Source organism: Mastacembelus armatus, chromosome 6 (genome assembly GCF_900324485.2).
Source record: "Mastacembelus armatus chromosome 6, fMasArm1.2, whole genome shotgun sequence".
Classification (NCBI taxonomy): domain Eukaryota; kingdom Metazoa; phylum Chordata; class Actinopteri; order Synbranchiformes; family Mastacembelidae; genus Mastacembelus; species Mastacembelus armatus.
In genome coordinates this window covers 14,488,805-14,508,904 of record NC_046638.1, presented here as the reverse complement: position 1 = coordinate 14,508,904, position 20,100 = coordinate 14,488,805, and the positions used below count along the sequence as shown (strand labels likewise).

Sequence of the window (20,100 nt, the reverse complement as noted above, 5' to 3'; positions counted from 1 at the left end):
TACGAAATTAAATGAGCTGGGGTTTTGCATTTCTGCATTTTAAAATTTTAATGATTACTATGCATATAGTGATTTGTTGTTGATGTAAGCAGTTTTGTACAGTTCATAGTTAATGTTTTATTACTGACAGTTGTCTGCAGCATCAGTCTTTTCAATGAATGTCCCCAAAACAACATGTCTGTCTTGTCTAGTGGCTGCTGTAAATATGACAGCATACAGAGTTAGCTGACTCAAAGGAAACACTCCTGTGGGTCATATCAGATGGTAGGAAAAAAAAAATCTCCCTTTTACTGTCCCTCTTGACTGAGAGGCAGAAACAGAAATCACGATATTCCCAAAAGAAACTATAAAATCTGCCTCCTCAGCAGCAGTCACTGAACACTGTAAGTCTCTGGTGTAATTCAGCACCATGGTTGGTGCATGTGAAGTTTACCGCTGTGATGGCAGTCAAGTACAGTATTTGAGAGAAATGTGCCAAATTGACATAAACCAAACCATTGGAGTGTACCATACAGGATTACTGGCACAAGCTGCTCAAATACACACATCCAAACACACATCTCACATAGGCATCACTATGATTAATTTATGATCCAGTGTTGTGATTTATTTTTGTTACTATTTTACTTTATGTGCACTTTGAATATGAAATGTTCTCATGGATCTGTGGTGCTACACACACACACACACACACACACACACTCGCACACACACACACTCGCACACACACACACGCACACACACACACGCACACACACACACGCACACACACACACACGCGCACACACACACGCGCACACACACACACGCACACACACACACACACCTCCCTGACTGCTGAGTCCTGCTGGATCCTGTATCATAAACCTTCATTTCTCCTCCATCACCTGAACTCTCTCACCTTCCCTCTGCACGTCTTTTTCACTCATTTCCTCCATTTCACTCTCTGTTCGTCCCTATGGAGCATCTGAAAATAGCAGCCAAGGGAAAAGTGGGTCAGCTGCCATATGGGGGGTTGGGTTGGGGGCAGGGGGGCGGTGGTGGGGGGTGTCTGTGTATAGTGAGTTTGTGTGTATGTGTGTGCAACCTAACAAACTGTCAAACAACTGTACCTTCTTATCTCAGATTTGAGGCATTGTTGTGCAACTTATCTAAGCCAAACAGCTGATTGTGTTTACAGCCACACACACTTCAGAGTACAGGTTTGGCATTTAACGTTCTTCCCTTTTTTACATTCCATTTAGCACTAGCACGTTTTTTTTTTACTTTCTCAATAGAAAAATACAACTAATAAGGAGTGGCAGAGTAAAAATATCCCTGAAAACTACAGCTTTGGTAAGGTTTCTGTTTGACTTGGTCTTTTCAAACCAACTCTTGTTGAGTTTCTCTGTAACTGTGAGCTTTGAGAGACACAGAGGTCAGGCTATCAAGATGCACACAAATTCAGATTTCAAAGCTGCCTCATTTAAAATAAACCCTCACTCCTGTCCAGGGACAGGGAGTCTGTAATCTAGCTGGAAAAAAAATGCAGCAATAAACCAGTGAAGTACAGAATTGATTTTTAGATGAACATATTTGTTTTTAATGCACTATATTGTTACACCTGAGCTCCTCACCCCCTATTAGGCGTCCAAACAACATGTAAACCGGGACATTTTTTGTTGTTGGACATTGTCACTGACTGTTAGATCTTTCCCTTTCATTAGTATTTAAAGACCAGTTTTTTAGCCTTATCATGAAGACATGAAGGCTGGACATTGTTTCATTTATTGATTATGATTTTACCCAGATATTCTGCACTCCCGTTAATTTACTTGTATCATCTTGATTAAATCAGCATTTGTATTTGATTGTAATCGTTGCTTTGTGCCTCCTTCGTGTTGCCTCATGCCATCAAACAATTATGGCTGCTGATATTTAATGCGCTTTGACAAGAATAATACATGGTAAAATGATTCACCCTCAACCGCTAAATCATTGTTCTCATTCATTATTAAGATCTCTGTCTACTGTATAGAGTGATAATACAAATGGTGCAGCCATTTATTCATATTTTACAGTAAATGGGAGGAATAAAATCAGTTAATGCTTATTGGGATATTGAATTTAGCAAGTAATTGATTCTTTCACTGTGGATGTTAAAGCTGTGTTGGCCAGTGTGTCTCCTCTGTGTGGCTCTACAGGGATGCTTCTTCCTCCCTGCCCTCATATCTTAAAGTCCTGCCTTAAAACAGCGATCCTCAGCAATTGAATCACTCAATTTAAATCCCGAGTAAACATATGTTAAGTCTGCAAAACTCAACTAATTGGGCAACAGAACCCATCACATTGATGTCTACTAGTGATCCTGGAGCTCTATTTAAAGTAAATGATTGTTGCTGTTTTGACCGGAGCGCCCCTTTATCACAGCGCAGTCATGTCTGTTTTTGGCTGTGTGCAAACTCTGCTCATGTGGCCCAGTGGTTGATCTAATTATCTGTTATGTGTTAAACTAATATAGTTAGGCCTAATGGGTCCCATCCAAACAGCACAGGAGGGGATTACTGAGACAGCTATGACATTATAAAGCAAGCAAGAGAAGAGTAGCGTGGGTGACAGTGTAGAGAAAGGATAAAAGTGGGCAAACATGCACAGATGAATGCATTTAAAGCAAAGTACAAGAAGCCAATTAGCAAACCTTGTTTTAACATAAAAAAATTTGTCGTGTGATAGGTGCACTATGGTACAAAGAATTTTTTTGTTTTAGAAATACATCCATCATCTATACCTGCTTATTCCTTAACCAGGGTCAAGGGGATCTGCTGGAGCCTATCCCAGCTCTCTTTGGGTGAAAGGCAGGGGTCCACCCTGGACAGGTCACCAGTCCATCACAGGGCCACATAGAGACAAACAACCTCACACACTCACACTCACTCCTATGGGCAATTTAGAGTCACCAATCAACCTGACATACATGTTTTTGGACTGTGGGAGGAAACCAGAGTACCCGGAGAAAACCCACACGAGCACAGGGAGAACATGCAAACTCCACACAGAAAGAACCCTGCTGGGTTGACAATCCGGACTCTTCTTGCTGTGAGGCAACAGTGCTAACCACACATCCACCGTGCTGCCTGTTTTCGACATACGATTCTTCCATGTATGTATATGCTACATTGGAAAGTTTCTTGAGTTCTCATGTTCTCAGTGAACATGAAAACAGTGTAAAAATAATGTAATAATAAATGTTTAGAAAGAATGCTGCCTTGCCTAATTCATGTCAGTTTGACTGATGGGATATTTTTGCAGTCTGTGTTTGAACAACCAACCAAACAACCATTGTACCAACTGTACAGATATTAGCTCTAGCTATCTAGCATCATACACGCAGACTATTGTTTGCGTTTGTGCTTTTGGTTTTCTGACACTCTAATGTCAGAACTCAGTACAAACTCGTTCTTTCTGTTATCTTCCTCCAGTTTCTCTCTTTTTCTATTTGACTATGTACATCCAAGACATGACTGGGAATCGAAGTTTGAACAGTTTAAATTCATGCAGATGTGTCTTCCAAATTTGCTCCAGTGTGGCAAGTTTGCTTCTCTTAGCATGTAGTTGTATCTTAGGTGTATCTTCTCTAAAATGTAATCTGAACGCACTTTAATGTTTAACCAAAGCTAATCTGTAGTCTGAGGTAGCTAAATTAAGTGCAAGAAATACACCTGCAATGACTGGGATGTATCAATCCATGGCAAAGACATACAATGAGGAATTTTTGCACTAGGAAAACTCTAAATAAATAATCACTTGAAACATTTATAAAATGGATGTGCTGGGAGAAGACGACTTTTCCATTAGTTTGTTGTATAAATGGACATGTAGAATGTGCTATAAAACTAGCTGTAAAGAGCATTAGCCAAATGTAAGGGATGTAAAACATGAAATGCTACAGACCACAAATTGCACAGTATATTTTCTACAGATATTTGGTTCACAATGGCTTTTTAGGGCTAGGGTGGAACTTTTTATTTTAAAGTTACTGAAGCACACAACTAAAGAAGCTTAAAACATCCCTACTATTAAAAAGCTCCACTCTCAGAGTGGACTGTTTCATCCAGGCTGCTCTGTGCATTGTAGCGATACCACAGAGAGATGTGACACAGCATCCATACCAGGGTTGTGTCATATTTTAGATCATTAATTGTGTATGATCATTTAAATCTGAAACACATTTTTGCCTTTTCTTACATGGAAAGACATCAGACAGTGCCTTTTACCCCTTCCCCTACCCCTTAAATGTGCTGTACAAATACACAGCACAATAAGGCTCTTTTTTTTTTTTTTTTTTTAATTTTTCACTAATCTTGTTTCTGCTTTTTTCCTAGGATTTAAGTGTCCTGTCTGCTCTAAGTCTGTGGCATCCAGTGAAATGGAAGTTCACTTCATCATGTGTTTAAGCAAACCTCGCCTCTCCTATAATGGTAAGCAACACCTTTGTTTGTGTCTGCAGTTACAGTTTCTTCATATAAAAAAGGCCAGATATTGAAAAGACAGGCCCACGGGTGTACTACTAAATAGCAAACTGATTTTGGCTCTGGCATTTTTCATATTTATTGGTCTTTCCAACACTGTGCCAAGTCTGCTGTTCCTACTGCTGTACTGATAAATATTCATGACAAGGTGGGTGGGGCTACAGACTGACGTGCATTGTCAAGCTGGTCCTTCCAAAATATGATAAATATGAATGAGGGGAAATGAGGAAAATCATAAAAATTCATGGAATGAGTTTGCACATTCTGACATGTTCATTCATCCAGTTCTGCGAATACAACCAACTGAAGCTGGATGGCAGTCCCTGGGTCCCTCCCTCTCCCAGGCTTTGTTGAGATTGCCTGAAAAGGTATTCTTGATCCAAAAACCACAAGTGAGATTCCAAATCACTTCCTGCTTCTCCACCTGCACCCTATGACACAAGTAGAGATAAACACATGAAGCACAGTAAAGTGCTGCAGGATCTGCTGTCAGTCACCAGAATTTGATTTACCTCAGTGGGACGGTGCTCGACTTAAGCCTGCAATTTTTATTTTGTTTGTAAAGAACAAGACGAAAATGCAGCCATGCATCATTTGTTTCGTGGTCCAGATCACAAACAACAAAGGACTGCAGGTGTGAAAACAAGCAGGTGGAAAGAATCTAAACATTTTATTATTAACTGAAACATAGCAATTCTGTATTACTGATTTAATGACACAAATAAAAGGGACTGTTAGCATTAGTACATCATCAGGTACCCAAAGGTACTGGCTGAATGCCATCTAAAGAAACTTAAACTTCTGGTTCAGCAGGAAGTTTCATAGAAGAATCATACAACAGCAACAACTAAGCAATTTCACAAGGCGAGTCTAACCATTTAAAATTTATTCAGTCTAATTTACAAATTAATCAAATTAAATGAGGGCCAAAAAAGGGAGAGAAAAACAACTTAAATTTGCAGAGCCTTTCAACTTGGATTTATGTCATCATACAAATACAGGTTACCATTGGGAACCTTGAAGATCTATGCTCAGCTTGGTGTCACTGGGTCTGCATGTGATGTGAAAAAAAAAGCCATTGCGTGCAATAGTGTAGGGCTGTGGGAACTAAGCACATCAGGCTCTTTCATTTGGCATTATTGATGCTATGTGGGGCTATTAGCTTGCCTCTCCATGCTGCCCTGCTCTTGTTCTTCTTCTTCTTGATATCCTCCTTGATATTTTGGAAGGACTGTACTCTACCTCTTAGTTGTTAGTTGTAATGAATCCTAAGACAGCACAGCAAACCTTTGGGTACCTGTTTGATTGGTCAAACACTGATAGAGTCACTGGTAGATCACTAGTTGCTCCATGCTACTGCTAACACTACAAGGGTCATAATAAGCTTGTTCAACGATACGACTTGTATTACCACTAATCTAATATAGCCAAACTACCCAGTTTTATATTATAGTCCCATGAACCTTCACTTCATGCTGTGAAAGGAACAATGTGAATATTTAACCCTTACAGTGAGGGGCTTCTGATGGCTCTGTTACACTGTGGGGGCATTTTGCTGGCATGATTTGGCTCCACTGCAAATCAATACAAGGTTGAAAACAGGGAGTGGTCTCTTCCAGGGTAACAGTGTGCCCATTCATACATGCCTCACAGGCATGAGGGAGCACTGAATTCTTTGATGAGTATGAAAGTGACGTGAATCATAGGCTGTGGTTAATGCGGTCACCAGGGCTCAACCCATATGAACCCCTGGGAGATTTTGGAGTGATGTGCAAGACGCTCTCTCCACCACCATCATCAAAACACCAAATGAGGGAATATGTTTTGGAAGAATGTTGTCCATCTCTCAGTAGAATTCAGAGTCTTGTAGAATTAATGTCCAGGTGCACTGGAGCTATTGTAGCAGCACGCCATGTACCAACACTTCACTAAGACACTGCATGTTGGTTTTTCCTTTAATTTATTACCTATTTGTATTTCTGTGGCATATTTTATGTACCAGCTAGTGGAAAATCCAAGGGGTCACTGAGGTGGATAGAGATCATAAAAAGACTCCAGGGATTTTATTTTACTTTTTTCTACTACTTTCAACTGAACACATACTGCATGTTTCTACTTTTTAGAAAAGAGACCCCACTTAGTATTTTAATGCAGTGTTGAATAAAATAATTAATAATTAATATCCTAAACATAATCTCCTTCTATAATTTCATATTTTTGGAGCTGTGTAACCTTAGCCCAGCAAACAAATAACAGGGCAGGCAGATTTTTATTCATAATTACTAGTGCTGAATTAAATGGTTCCAGTAACTACTTTTCTACAATCATGCGAACAGAGATCAGCAGAGCTTGTTAGGAGCATTCTTTAAATCTGAAGTGAGGGATATAACCTCTGTCTAAGAGTTCTTTTTTATAACTCTGGATGTCACTGGCTTGGATGTTACTGATGAGACCATCCATGATGTTACTCACTCAGCAGAGGTGGGGGAGTTCTGAATGATGAGGTTAGTGAAGGATCAGACCTACCAAAGTACTTCTGTCTCATAATTACAGTATTGTCAAAGTATTTCTTGAGAAATTTGAAGAAAAGTGTTCTTCATTACATACCTAGGTGTTTAAGAAGTATCTGTCTCTAACCGCATTAAATGGTCAAATCTTCCTATTCTTTGTGATTTGGTAAATTTGTCTATTATTATGTTATTGCCAAACAGCGTGAGAGAGAATTCCTGCAGTCTGCTGTATTGTGCCATATTGAACAAGGTACAAAAGCTGCTCTTGAAATGACAATTTGTTTCTGAATGTTTTTGTAATGTGACATAAGAATTTACATACCATTATTTAGCTTTGTGGGTGAGGCTGGATCATGCCACAGGAAGGATAATAAGATTTAGGTGTTTTTCTGCTTCTGCGGGTGCTTCCCCAACCAATTCCAACTTCATTTCTATGTTTCTGTCCCCAGGCAGTTTTTATGGCGTAATTTTGTGTGGTGTCTTATAATGTCTAATGATGTCAAAGATTTTGCAGTACACAAAGAAACAGTAGAGGTAGTAGAAAGTAAGTAAAATTTGTCATGTGAGAGTGTTGCCCCATAATGACAAATGCAGAAACAGACTTACTCAGGGTCCAGGCAGGCAAAAATAGGCACAAAAAACTAAACTGGAGGCACTGGGTATAGGACTGAGCTTTCCAGAGACATGATTTGGTGAAGCCTCCTCATACTATTGAACAGAAGCCATCAAGGAATAATTGATCCAGATAGAGTGGATGCAACAATTTCTAAATGTTTTGCAGATAATATTGAATTATTGTTTGGCAGACTTTTGTATAGTATGCCACGTCCAAACCATCTTTCCTGTTTTTGGCAGCAATGAAATTACGGCTTTCTAAATTTTTGGTGGCTTGATTGAAGGGCATCATCCTGGACTGGCATCATCATTTGTCATTTCCAAGTCCTTGAGATGACTAGATACTGTGTCTGTTTTCTGACTCAGTTCTTTAGTCTGGTAAGTCTCAGATCACACTTAGACCCCAGGTTGACCTGTCCTTAGTAATCTGATCATTGTGCTGAATTTTGCTTTCAGCCACAGCTTGGAACACTACATCCACTGGCTTACTTCAGCTCTACACATTGTCTCTAGGTATGAATGTGAATATTTGTGCGTGTCAGCCCTGGCGATCTGTCCAGGTGATACCATGCCTCTCAATGTCTCATTGTCACCTGGGATTGGCTCCATTCCTAATTCATGTCCATTATATGCTAAGTAATGGGGCACAAAATCCACAGTTTTCATTCTGTGTGAAAATGCATTTGAAATTTCATCAAAAGCTAACATGGAGTTTCAGGAGTTGGAGTTAGTGAAATTAAGGAGATATATACCAAAGTTAAAGTGCTTTTAGAAAGGAGTTATGTATTATGTATCTCTCCATCACAGCTCATCAAGGAAAGTGGAAATTTTGTGGTGAAAAGAAAGGAACTTGATTTGACTGACTGCTACTGGCTCATCTTCGGATGAACCTGTGAAGGAGAAAGTTTGTGTTTACAATGTTACTCACATGTCTAACAGATGTTTCGAATGTGTTTTCTTCTACATTAAACATTTTCAAAGATGTATTTAATTTGAATAAATAAATTAAGAAATACAAAAAAAAAAATAAAAGATGCATTCAATTTAAATGTTTGCTGCTTTTGTTTATGATTTAGTACCACCACCTGTCCCATGACACCATTGGTCGGAATGGATTTCCTCCCTTGTATCCAAACATTAGGCCCGGTCCGTGCAGCTCTGATAACAAGCTGCTTTGTCACTTGCTGAAGAGAAAGCAATCTTCTGTTCAGACCTTCACTTTCAAGCTGTTGTCAGGGTGACACTTCATAGTGCTTATTTCTGTTTTTAATTTTTGTGTCATTCAGTTCTCTGTGCTTTTGTGTAAAAGGAAATTTCATGGTTTTAAAAGCCAAATGGTCGCTGCATAGTTAGGACCTGGAGCTGTTATAGTTGTTGCTGGCTTGCCCAAGAGGTTCATTCAATAAGCATCATTCATATTTATTGTTATTCCGTGTCCATGTAATATAATAATACTGCTGCGGGCACATTGCCTACCTTCCAGTCTACTGTGTATTTCTTTGTGCAGGCTGCTGTTTTAATTATGGCCTGGGCTGCCACTCCTGGTTGCTGTAGAGACACATGATTGACAGCAGCCATGTCTGTTCATGGCCCCTAGCATCTCACTGATTGACAGTTACTTGTTTGACTCAAGACGGTACACATGTATGTCTGATCTGCAGCCTGAAGGTCACCCTGTATGAGTCTGCGTTTCTGTACATATGCACAGTGTGGACAGTGAAGTTGTGTTTCTGACTGTAATGATAATGTAACCACACAGACTAAATCATGTTAAGTTGTTAGAGGGATGGAAAGGAGGAAAGTAAATTTACAGCTCTACAAATAGCAGTCAGCAAGGCCCACAAGGCCAGCGCAGTAAAAAAATAATGTATGTTTCAAGCCTGAAGCTAAATTCAGACTGTGGGGAAAGAAGATTGAATGACATGGTCAGAAAGAGGAGAGTGAAACTGTCTTAAGGAAGATGGGATCCAGAGTGATGGAGTACCCTGGTGGCTGATAACAGACGAGAGGGGAGAGGGTAAAAGCAGAAAGACTCCCATAATTCCTCTGTTTTTTTCCTGCTGTCTCTGTCCTGCCATTCTTTATTTCCAGCAAATTACTCTCACATTCTCCCTCAGTCCCTCTGTCCTCTGTGAGTCTGTCTGTCTGTCTGTCCCTCTTCCTGCTGTGTAATCTCTGTAATTTCTCTTTTTGTCCCCCTTTCCCTGTCTCCCACTCTCTCTGTTCTCCTGGGTGTTTGAAACCCACAAAAATGAGCCAGAGCTTATCTCATTTCCCAGCATGCTCTGGCATCCGTTGTCTGTTGTCTATCACCTGGGCCTACTGACTGTTGCAGATCAGCACATCTCTGAGCAAGGCCATACACACATTTTCTGTGCAACAGATGCAGGGATACAAGACATTTGAAGGACTGCACTGTCGTGTGAGTGTAGCCCAGTAGTTTTTTTTTAATGTATGTATGTTATTAATAATTACAAATCATCTGCACATGCATCTTTCTGCTTTTGTAATAAAATATGTTAAAGGATCACAATTGGTTTTTTTAACATTTGACCATTAACATTTGGCCTACTTTATATTATACAAACCTTTAATTCATTTAACTGCAGTATAATACTGACATTGTAAAGACAAAAAACCTGCAAATGATGATTACTAGTTAAGACAGTGAACAACTTCAGTTTTTAAGAGTCTCACATCACATTCTTATGCAGTTGCACAATATTCCTTCTTATTTTTGACATCAAGTATGTGCTGGGTAATTTATCAAAAATTCAATTCAATTTGAAGTATTTAGAACATTTATGTATAGATTATCTGTAGTGTGAAAAATGACCTGCCATAGGTTGCAGGACTGTTTTAACTCATGGTATCCACCGCAGTTTTCTGTAGTTGTTGATCTATGAAAGGAAAAAAATTAAAAGAAAATGCATTCTGATCTGAGCTCTTGTTCTGAGCTCTTGGTTTGTTTGTTGACTAGGTTTTGTCTCGTAAGAAGAGCAAATTTTGAGGTAATAACTGTGATGATGCTAAGGTGATTAAAAGGGGAAAAACAAAACAGAAAAAGTACAGTAAATGTTATTTAAGGTTTTTAATCATTATTTTATTATTACACCTTTCCTGATGCTCAAGATCTCTTGACATTGTCACTGTGTAACAATAGCTGCTGTATGAGAGTAATGAACTTCACAAATGTGACACTAACTGTCCCATCTTTGCTGCCCTGATTGAAAACAAAGTTACAGATTGCAGTTCTTGAATTAATCAAAATGCCTCTGTGCTTCCCTATGTGCCTGTACTGTGTGTGTGTGTGTGTGTGTGTGTGTGTGCTCTGTGCATTAGTTTGTATGATGCAGGTGAGGGTTATACTGTAGGTAGCACACTGGCTCCACATGAGCTGACCACTGGGCTTATGAGCTTGACTTTGCATGATGATATTTTAACACTTCCACTAAATATAACCCACCGCTCAGAGAGTGATAGGGGGTCACATACAGATATAGAAATCAGGGGGGAGGGTGGTAGCAAGACCATAGAGAGTGACTCAGAATAAGAGCCAAAGGTAAAGAGCACAGGTCACTGGAGGACAGACAAAGTGACAAGAAAAAGGGAGTTTAGGCTGTGATTTAGAGATGCAAAGAACGACTCCTCTGACTCATAATTGATGTGAAGCTGTTGGATGCCAAATGTCTGTTGGCAAGCCAGCAACCAGGAGAGACAGCTGAAAGTCAAGAAGGAAACAGGGGCAGGTGAGGAGAGCGCTAATGATTGAGAGACCTGTGTAAGTCTGCTCAACCTGAGAGCAGTACACTCATCTCACATCCCATCTCCTCAGATCTGCTCTTACTTTTTTACAGAGCTCATACAATCAAATCTTCAGACCAATGACAAGAAAAATTTAGTAGACTGTTCAAAATTCCTCTTTTATTCAGTCATTAACTACCTGTTATACACTCATGAATCATAATTTTGTGCATGTAATGTCTTAACACATAAGCTTGCATGCCAAAGCAGGACAAAGCAGGTAAAAAAGCTCTTTATGTCAGTCAGGCAGGGTGTGTAACTGGCAGACAACCAGGCAAAGACATTTCCAGGTAGAGGAAAACCTGTGTGTGTTATTGTAATATGGACAAATAATATATTTTATCATTTGATTTTGCACCACCTAGCATCTAGCATCACTTTTTCTACTTTAGCCTGTTCTGTAGGGTATGTTAATAGCTTTGTACTGCAATGACCTACTTTCAGCTGTGGGAGACAGGATTTCAGGTCATGTGCTGGTTCATTATATAGCTGCAAGATCATTAAAGTCTTTACAAATTAACAATAAAATCATACAATTATATAATTACATAGAACATGAAGGGGTATAAGTACCTATCTGATCCAGTTCTAACTCAGGTCGCACTGTGATGTTTTCGGACACTAACTTTATCCAGATGAACAATCCTCTTCACTTTATTATTAAGGCCTGCATCAGGTGCTGACTTTAGCTTTAATACACACTGCACTCACTATCAAATCAGCAAAGTTATGCAACTTAAAGGACTATGTTGACTTTTGGGGAGCTGATTAAATTCGGAGTGTTTCCTGATTAGATTTGTATGGTAAGGAATTTTAAGGAGCAGAGCAGCTGAACTGCTGGGTGTTTTCGGGATGGAGGGATGTGCTACAATGAACAACAGAAGGCAGGACAGGGGTCAGGAGAGAAGTGATATATAGAGAAAGGAGGAGGAGAGAGGGGTTATGGGAGTTTGTTAAGGAGCTAAGCTGATTTGCAGTCTGAGCACATGTCTTCTGTCTTTTATTTCATCTCACAACCCCCTCTCCTTTTCTGTTCCATATTGTGTTTGTGTGTCTATCTAGATTTTTAATCACTCACCACTGAATATGTCGGTGCTGCAAAAATATTTCATTTGACAGAAAGAAATATTCCCCAGTATGAAATTGGCATTGGCATACAAGATTAAGTTCCCTCTGTGGAACGTTGCTGTAGTGCAATAGCAATTCACCCTTTCTTCAGATAAGATGTGTAGTAGACTGTATTTACTCAGGCCTCTTAAAGACCATACATATCCATTTATCCAGAACTGTGAAAAGAATTTTTTTTTTGGTGTTTCAATGTGTGGTTTCAGCCTGTACTTTCTTTGGCTCTATGGGACCTTTTTTTTTCTCTCCTTAAGTTGCAATAGGCAGCTGTTTCCAGGTCAGAAGAACACACTGTTTGCTACCTCTCCACTACCAAATAGCAGACTGACTGATGTCTGAATAAGCATCATGTTTCTAACTCCTGCCTTAAGTGACCAAAACAATAGCCAATGCAGCTGTTATTGTTTGTTTGAAAATCATCATATTGTAAAACATGCAAGCTGACAATGTCAACCATAAGAAGCCAAACTGCTACTAAAAAACATTTAGTATCTAAAACTACAAAAATGGTAATTTTACTAAAAGACAAGCAACAATTATTCATATAATAATTACAATATTTCATATCTGTTGTTTTTACTTTTTCAGTTGTTGGTTGACATTCCTTTTTTTTTTGGAAGAAATCAGTTACAAGGTGTCATTAATCTCCACTTCAAAATTTGGTTTTATTACAAAATCCATAAGGCTAAATCCATGTAGACTGATAAATATGAATACATATTTGACACATTTTCACTGTTGGTCAGCAACTGTCAAGCCACATCAACTTTTAGGCTATATTTTTTTAAAGCTTTTTTTACCTTTTCTTTAATCTTTATGCTCATATTTTGTATTTTCCATGCAGATTGTTTTTATGCATGTGAGGAGATTGTATTGGACTTGTCCTTCTAATCAATCAGAGGCCTAATCAATACATGAACTCCCTTTGAGTCTACTGTTCTTCTCACACTGAGGCGTCAATCCACTGTTGCTGATTCCCAGGCTATCATGCCCATTTTTTATTTATTCGGTGAATGAACACTTACTGGATGGATTGGCACAGAATTTTGTCCAGACATTCATGGTTTCTGTATAATCTATCATACTGACCTTGGTGATCCCCTGACTTCCTTCAGATCCTGGATGAGATTGATTATTTCATGACCAAACAATATGGGCAATATGGACAAACAATTCTTAGCACAATAATTTTTTTCATATCAGTTGATATCGATATATCTCGATATAAACCAAAACACTATTTCAGTCAAACATAAAGGTTCCTTTTTACTCCTAAGTGACATGTAAAGATATAAGATTGTTTGGGTCTGGTACTGTAAAGTCTTGCATTTTATGTGCTCCGGAGGATGGCACTGCTGGAAAAAAAAAAAAAAAAAAAAAGGTTAGTGGTATTACCTGTATATTCGTATATTCTTGTCAAATACACATCTATTTTTGCAGTCCATGCTACTCTGCTGGTTGTCAGACTAAATATCTGGAATATCTCCACATTACTAAAGTCCTCAGACCCTTGCTCTCAACATTGCTCTCGTCTTTTGACCCCTGGGCTGTGTCTGTCTGGGTGTTTTCATCATTAACGCTGACACTTGAGTTGTCATCAACATTTTCTGTTCTGTTCATCTTCTCTTTAATCAGGCCCTACTCCTGACGTACTGGCTTACACAGCGACAACAGGCCAAACATTAGCATGTGAGCTGCTGCTGGCTGTTCCTCCACGATCTGTGCTGTGTGCATCAACCTAACTGCTCTAACTCTCTTCCAACCACATGACTGGTTCAGTGCGGCGCTATTTTCATTATCATTGGCTGCTTGTGCTTTGTGTCAGAACAATGATGGAATCAGTTGTTAGAGCAAAGTTATAACACAAGTGGGTGGTAACTGTAAACATGTGCTAAACTTGTGTTTCACTTCTGAGTCTTATATTTCTGCTACATGATTGGCTGGAAGACCTGTCCATATTAAATTAAAAATGGTGAAATCTTATTGTTGAGATTGACCTTAATCTTGTTACGATGCAAAATAAAACTGGACATTTGGCACAGCCCTACTTGCAAAACATACCATTACTATTATTTAGAGCTCATGGCAAACATCAGCATGCTAACATGATAAAAATAACATGGTACCTGCTGAACATCACCATGTTACTATTGTCATTGTGAGCAAGTTTTTTTTTTTTTTTTTTTTTGTCAGATGACACCTTCAGGTGTGTGACAGAGTAGCTTTCACTTTAAAATCTGATTTTGGTTTTGAAGTTGTCTCAGGTCCTAAAGGGATGAATAGTATCAGCATGTCTTTGGCAAATATTTCTGTCACCTGCAGGGACACCTCAGGGTGTCTTCAAGTTGACATCAGTTGCAGTCTTTTTCTCTGGAATTGTTATATCTGATAAATTTAACCATAAAAATGTATATTGCAATTGTTTGCTTCTTTAAATACCTATTAGCTGCATAAAAAACTTAATAAAGCAGAATGTTATCTATTTGCTGTGAAATAGTGTAACACAACATTTGCCATATTGCCAGGTTTCATTTTTCTTTCTTCCCTTAACTGCATTAGTTTCTGTAAAATAAATGTAACATATTTTCTTTTTAAAGCCTGAAAGTGTCTAGGCCATTTAATGTGTTTTAAGAGCCTGCATTCATTACTATATGGCTAAAAAATAAAAATATTGAGTGTTGAATCCCCACATGATGGACATATTATTTCTCTATTCTGGAAGGAACAGACTCAAGGTTCCTAATTTATCATAAAACTCGTTCATTGGTACAAGCACAAACTAACTGCAGTATCTACTCTGTGTGTAATGCACCAACCTGCTCTCACTGCTGCTCTCTGCTAGATTTAATATGCTGTCAGAGTCTGAAACTGTTGCTGTTTCTGGTGCATACTGATATGTGTCCTGCCCTGTGTGTGTGTGTGTGCGTGTGTGTGCGTGTGTGTGTGTGTGTGTGTGCATGCCTGCCACCTTAGATGATGTGTTGGCGAGGGATGCCGGTGAGTGTGTGATCTGTCTAGAGGAACTGCAGCAAGGGGACACCATAGCCAGACTGCCGTGCCTCTGCATCTACCACAAAAGGTGACAAACACACACACACACACACACATGCACGCACGCACACATGGATTTGAATCACTGTCTGATTATATAATTTTGACTTCTTCTAATTAATTCTACTTACTGGCCTCCAGTAAAGACTTTCTTTGGCTTGTACTGGTTGTCTTTGATTTAGAAGATATTTGTATTATATCACTGGGTAATAAAGGTGCTGTATGTAGCATTTCTAAACATCAACATATCGCTGTCACATTAACTCTGAAAATTAGCATAAATAATTCATTACAGCAGGCTGGAGATGACTGGTAGCAGATCTCGTTCTCTAAAGTCATATTTCTGACTGGGTCTCATACAGATTTCCCCACAACTTGAGTATTTATCCTAGTCCTAGTCATTTATATAAACAAAGCATTACACCATTTTTGTGTAGCAAATAGGCTTTAAAAATTTTGACAAAAAATGGTAGAAAATGACACAAAAAAGCACCTTTAAGCGTAAAGAAAGCATAAGAACTGTTTAAAAAATAATAAGTATACAGTGTTGTGTTTCTATACACAGAGTTTGAATTCATAAGTAGTACAATTACTACAGCTCCTTTTCAACAGGTTGCTACATTATTGTAAAATAGTGCTTATATGTTAAGGTACAGTACCAGTCAAAAGTTTGGACACACTTTTCTCATTCAATTTAGTGGTAAAGTGTGTCCAAACTTTTGACTGGTAGTGTGTATTCCAGAAATATATAAAGCATTTTATGTGTCTTATTTATGTGTTTATAAGCTAATACCATAAATATATATGTATATATGTATAAATATAAATATAACACAATTGTCATCTTAGGTTCTTGTTTTATTATATTTCTTGTTTTATTGTGTCATTCTCTTTACTCTTTAATCAATACTTTGTCAGCTGTAATTTTTCTTATGTCCTGGTGACCGGCCTTCTGATGAGTCAGCTGTGCAAATGTGCATTTGTAGCTATACTGTATAGAGCTGTGGTTATACAGAATAATTTAGTCCCTCTGTGACTGTGTGTATTTGCAGCTGTATAGACTCATGGTTTGAGATCAATCGGTCCTGCCCTGAACACCCCTCTGACTGACTGTCCACCAGACCCACTATAAAAAGGTTCAAGGTGAGCCCTTTTGCAGATTATTGAAAGATAACAATGTGCATGTAAACCAGCCTACAGAAGCCTATCTTGTACTGCATGCATTTGACTTCATATAAATTTTGTGTAGAAATTGGAATAAAAAGCAATGAAACATAACTAGAAATTGTTCATTTATTTAGTGGATTTAATTGATGTGCATATATATTTTGCATTTGGGCATTAATATCACTTTCAATAATAATATCTTCATTTGTACAGTGCCTTTCAAAGGCTAAGCTAATCAATGCTCTACAGAGCAGAAATGAGAAAAGAGCAATAGATCAAACATTCAACAGGATAAATTCATAGTGTGACAGGCCTAGTGGTGTATTCACACATATGGATACAAAGAGAGTGGCCCCCCATTAATCTGGAGTTCTGGGGATGTGTTGTGTTGGGCGTATAATTTACACACTTTGCTCCAACTAGACTCTGGTTTTCTGATGTATCTACTGCTGCTGCACACACCAACAATGTCTTTGACTCGTTTCAATACATCATTTGTCTTTTTTATGTCCCTATAACTTGGTAAAGACATGTCATATAGAATTGCAAAGTCAGAGGCTGCAGTGGTCAGCTCATCCTCCATTTTGTTTAAAATCCTTATGTGTGAACAGCCCGTAAATGTGGACAGCCATGCTGGTACCTCTATGAGGCTATACTCACACACAGCAGTGCTTTGAGTTAAATGCTAGTGTCACTAATCTAGCATGTTCAGAGTAACAATACTGTTATTAAGCCGGCATATTTGTAATATTCACTATTTTAATTACTGCTAAACACAGTGTGCAAATGGGAAGGATGGAGATGTAAGTTCAAACACTAACAAATTCCAATTTTGACTGGATGGTGGCACTAGATTTAAAACAGACTAAAGACGCACCAAAGTCATTGGAATTCATCCTTTGGGCACTATAAATATACTGTACTAAATTACTTCATTATCACTCAGAGACATGACCAGCCATAGAGTTATGCTGCTAGCATTGCAAAACAATTAGATACACAATTCTTTTTCATAAATATTGGCACGAATAGTCACATTAATACACTGCTTTGTGCATCTTAGTGAGAGTGCATCTCTGCAATTTACACAAACCATTATTACCTAAACCAATGAAAGCATTTTTCATCCATTGGTATGTATTGACAATATGTAACTACAAGGCTTACTCTGACATCTTTGATGTCATTACAGTCACACATAATTTATCCCCTTCTTGTCTGTCTGTCTGTCTGTCTGTCTCTGTCCCACCCTTCCTCCTCTATGTCTGCAGGACATCTTGTGGTCCTGCCATGGATATCTGGACACAGATGCAACCAAATCTGATGAAACAATCAAAGTGATCAACCCATACTTATCCTGACAGAATCCATCATCCTAACCAAGATAATTATCCCTCATGAACTGAACCAAAAAAGAGAACGTGACTGTCAAACCATTGTACATTAAAAGGGCCCTTCCTGAGCCTCCCTCCCCCACTTTGTCTGCTGAAGATATAACTCTGCAGTCCCTCCTTCCTTCCCCTCCCATGTGTGCAGGTGAACAGAGTCCCTTAAAGGGCTTCATCAGGCCTCAACTTCCTATCCAACTCATCGGTGGCTAGTTGCCTCCCTGACATGCTCAGGTCCTTGCAGCACCCTCCCATGGCTTTAACTGGGAAAGGAGAGGAAGCAGAGCAGGGATGGGACAGGGGGGAAGAGGAAGGGATGGAGGAAGGTATGGAGGAAGAAAAGGATGAGAAGAGGAGGAAGAACCCGACAAATGGAGGATTGTTGAGTTGTAAAAGCTAAGAAAAAGACTTGTACAATATTCGATGGGCCTGTCATCTCACAACGGGACTCCAACTCTGTGATGTCCTTCCATAATAGACTGGGTCCCAGTGTGGTTCTTTATCATAGTTCCTGCTTCCGTGTCCCTCCTTGTCAATTGGACTTATAAAAATGAAATCAAAAAGCCCCCAAAATGCTTCTTATGGTTGATATGATGCACACTTGGGCAGGCAGGGAAGGACGGAGGGTTAAAAAAAAAAACTGGGATGCCAGCTTGTTATGTATGTACAGGAGGGGGGACTCTAAAGATGGACTGGAGCTGGAGAGGAACAGTCTGAGCATGCTCAGTTCTGAATGGGAGGGATGAAGGGGCCAGCAATGTAGTTTACGCTCCTGCTGTATAACATGTGTTTGGGATGCTCTGGTGTCAGGCTTCACCCAGAATGTGTATGTACACTGTGTGTGTGTGAGTGGTAGAGAGCTTGGAACAGTGAGCAGATAGCTTGTGTGTGTGTGTGTGTGTGTGTGTGTGTGTGTGTGTGTGTGAGTGAGTGGGTGTGTGGGTGTGCATGTGGGTATGTTTGCGTGTGTGTATGAGACAGTATGAAAGGTCATTGTAGAGGGCTGGCTGGGTCAGTGCTGTGTGTGTCTGTGTATTGAAATGTTTACAGTCTAGATATCCATGTTCCCTGTGTGTGTGACTGGCAGTCCTCCCTTTACTTTGCTGATGTTTACAGCTGCAGAGAAGCAACATGACATATTGTAAATTACACAGGTAACCTTTCTTGGCTCTTTCTTTTTAGATCTGCCAGATTTTTCATGTGATAATGATTAGTCATTTTCCCGTGAGAGCCCTGAATATGAGAGCGTGTGTCTCCGTGCATATGATTGTTTGTGCATGTGTGTTTGAGTGTGTGATTCATGCTACTGTTCGGTTCCCCACATTGTGTTTCTGCAAGAGTAGGTCTGGATGTCTGCGACTGGAGACGCGAGCCACTCAGGCCCGAAAAAGGACTCTGTAGTCCCACTGTGGATCCACTAAACGGGGTTTATTTATTCATTTGTTCATATTTAACAATATTTGTTTAATATTCGAATTATGTGGGGTGTTACTCACATTTCACACAGAATGCCAAGCCATTCTGCCAAGACAACATACAAACAAACTGCATTTAGAAAACTACTGTAAACAAATGGTGGAATAAATTGTGCTAGATGACAGACTTTATTTTGGACTTTCATTTTGTGATCCAGATACTACTTATACAACAGACCGGCACTGGGCTTCCCATCCAACCTCAAGACTTTAAAGATTACTGTCAGCCTGTAGACATATAGTTTGTATTACTCCTGTATATTTATGGGACATAGAACTATAGTTTGTCCTTAAAGGAAAAAATTCACTCGAGTTAACTCTCATTCTTGCCTCTCATTCTTGCCTCATTCAGAAGGATTCAGCATACAAATAAAAAAGTGTGGATTTTTCCTCCCTGCACTTTATGATAAATATTGTTTAACCACTCACAATAAAAAGACATGGTAGTCCCAACTCT

At 39.1% G+C, this 20,100-nt stretch overlaps 1 protein-coding gene across 1 annotated transcript in view; it reads left to right on the top strand.

The window, feature by feature from the left end:
* The window catches only part of znrf1 (zinc and ring finger 1), a 46,851-nt gene extending 26,751 nt beyond the window's left edge, over window positions 1-20,100 (top strand). Inside the window, exons 2-5 of the mRNA XM_026312368.1 lie at window positions 4,362-4,457; window positions 15,536-15,641; window positions 16,666-16,756; window positions 18,052-20,100. Of these exons, the coding sequence (XP_026168153.1) occupies window positions 4,362-4,457; window positions 15,536-15,641; window positions 16,666-16,723 (260 nt within the window). The 3' untranslated portion in view covers window positions 16,724-16,756; window positions 18,052-20,100. The remainder of the gene's footprint in view (window positions 1-4,361; window positions 4,458-15,535; window positions 15,642-16,665; window positions 16,757-18,051) is intronic.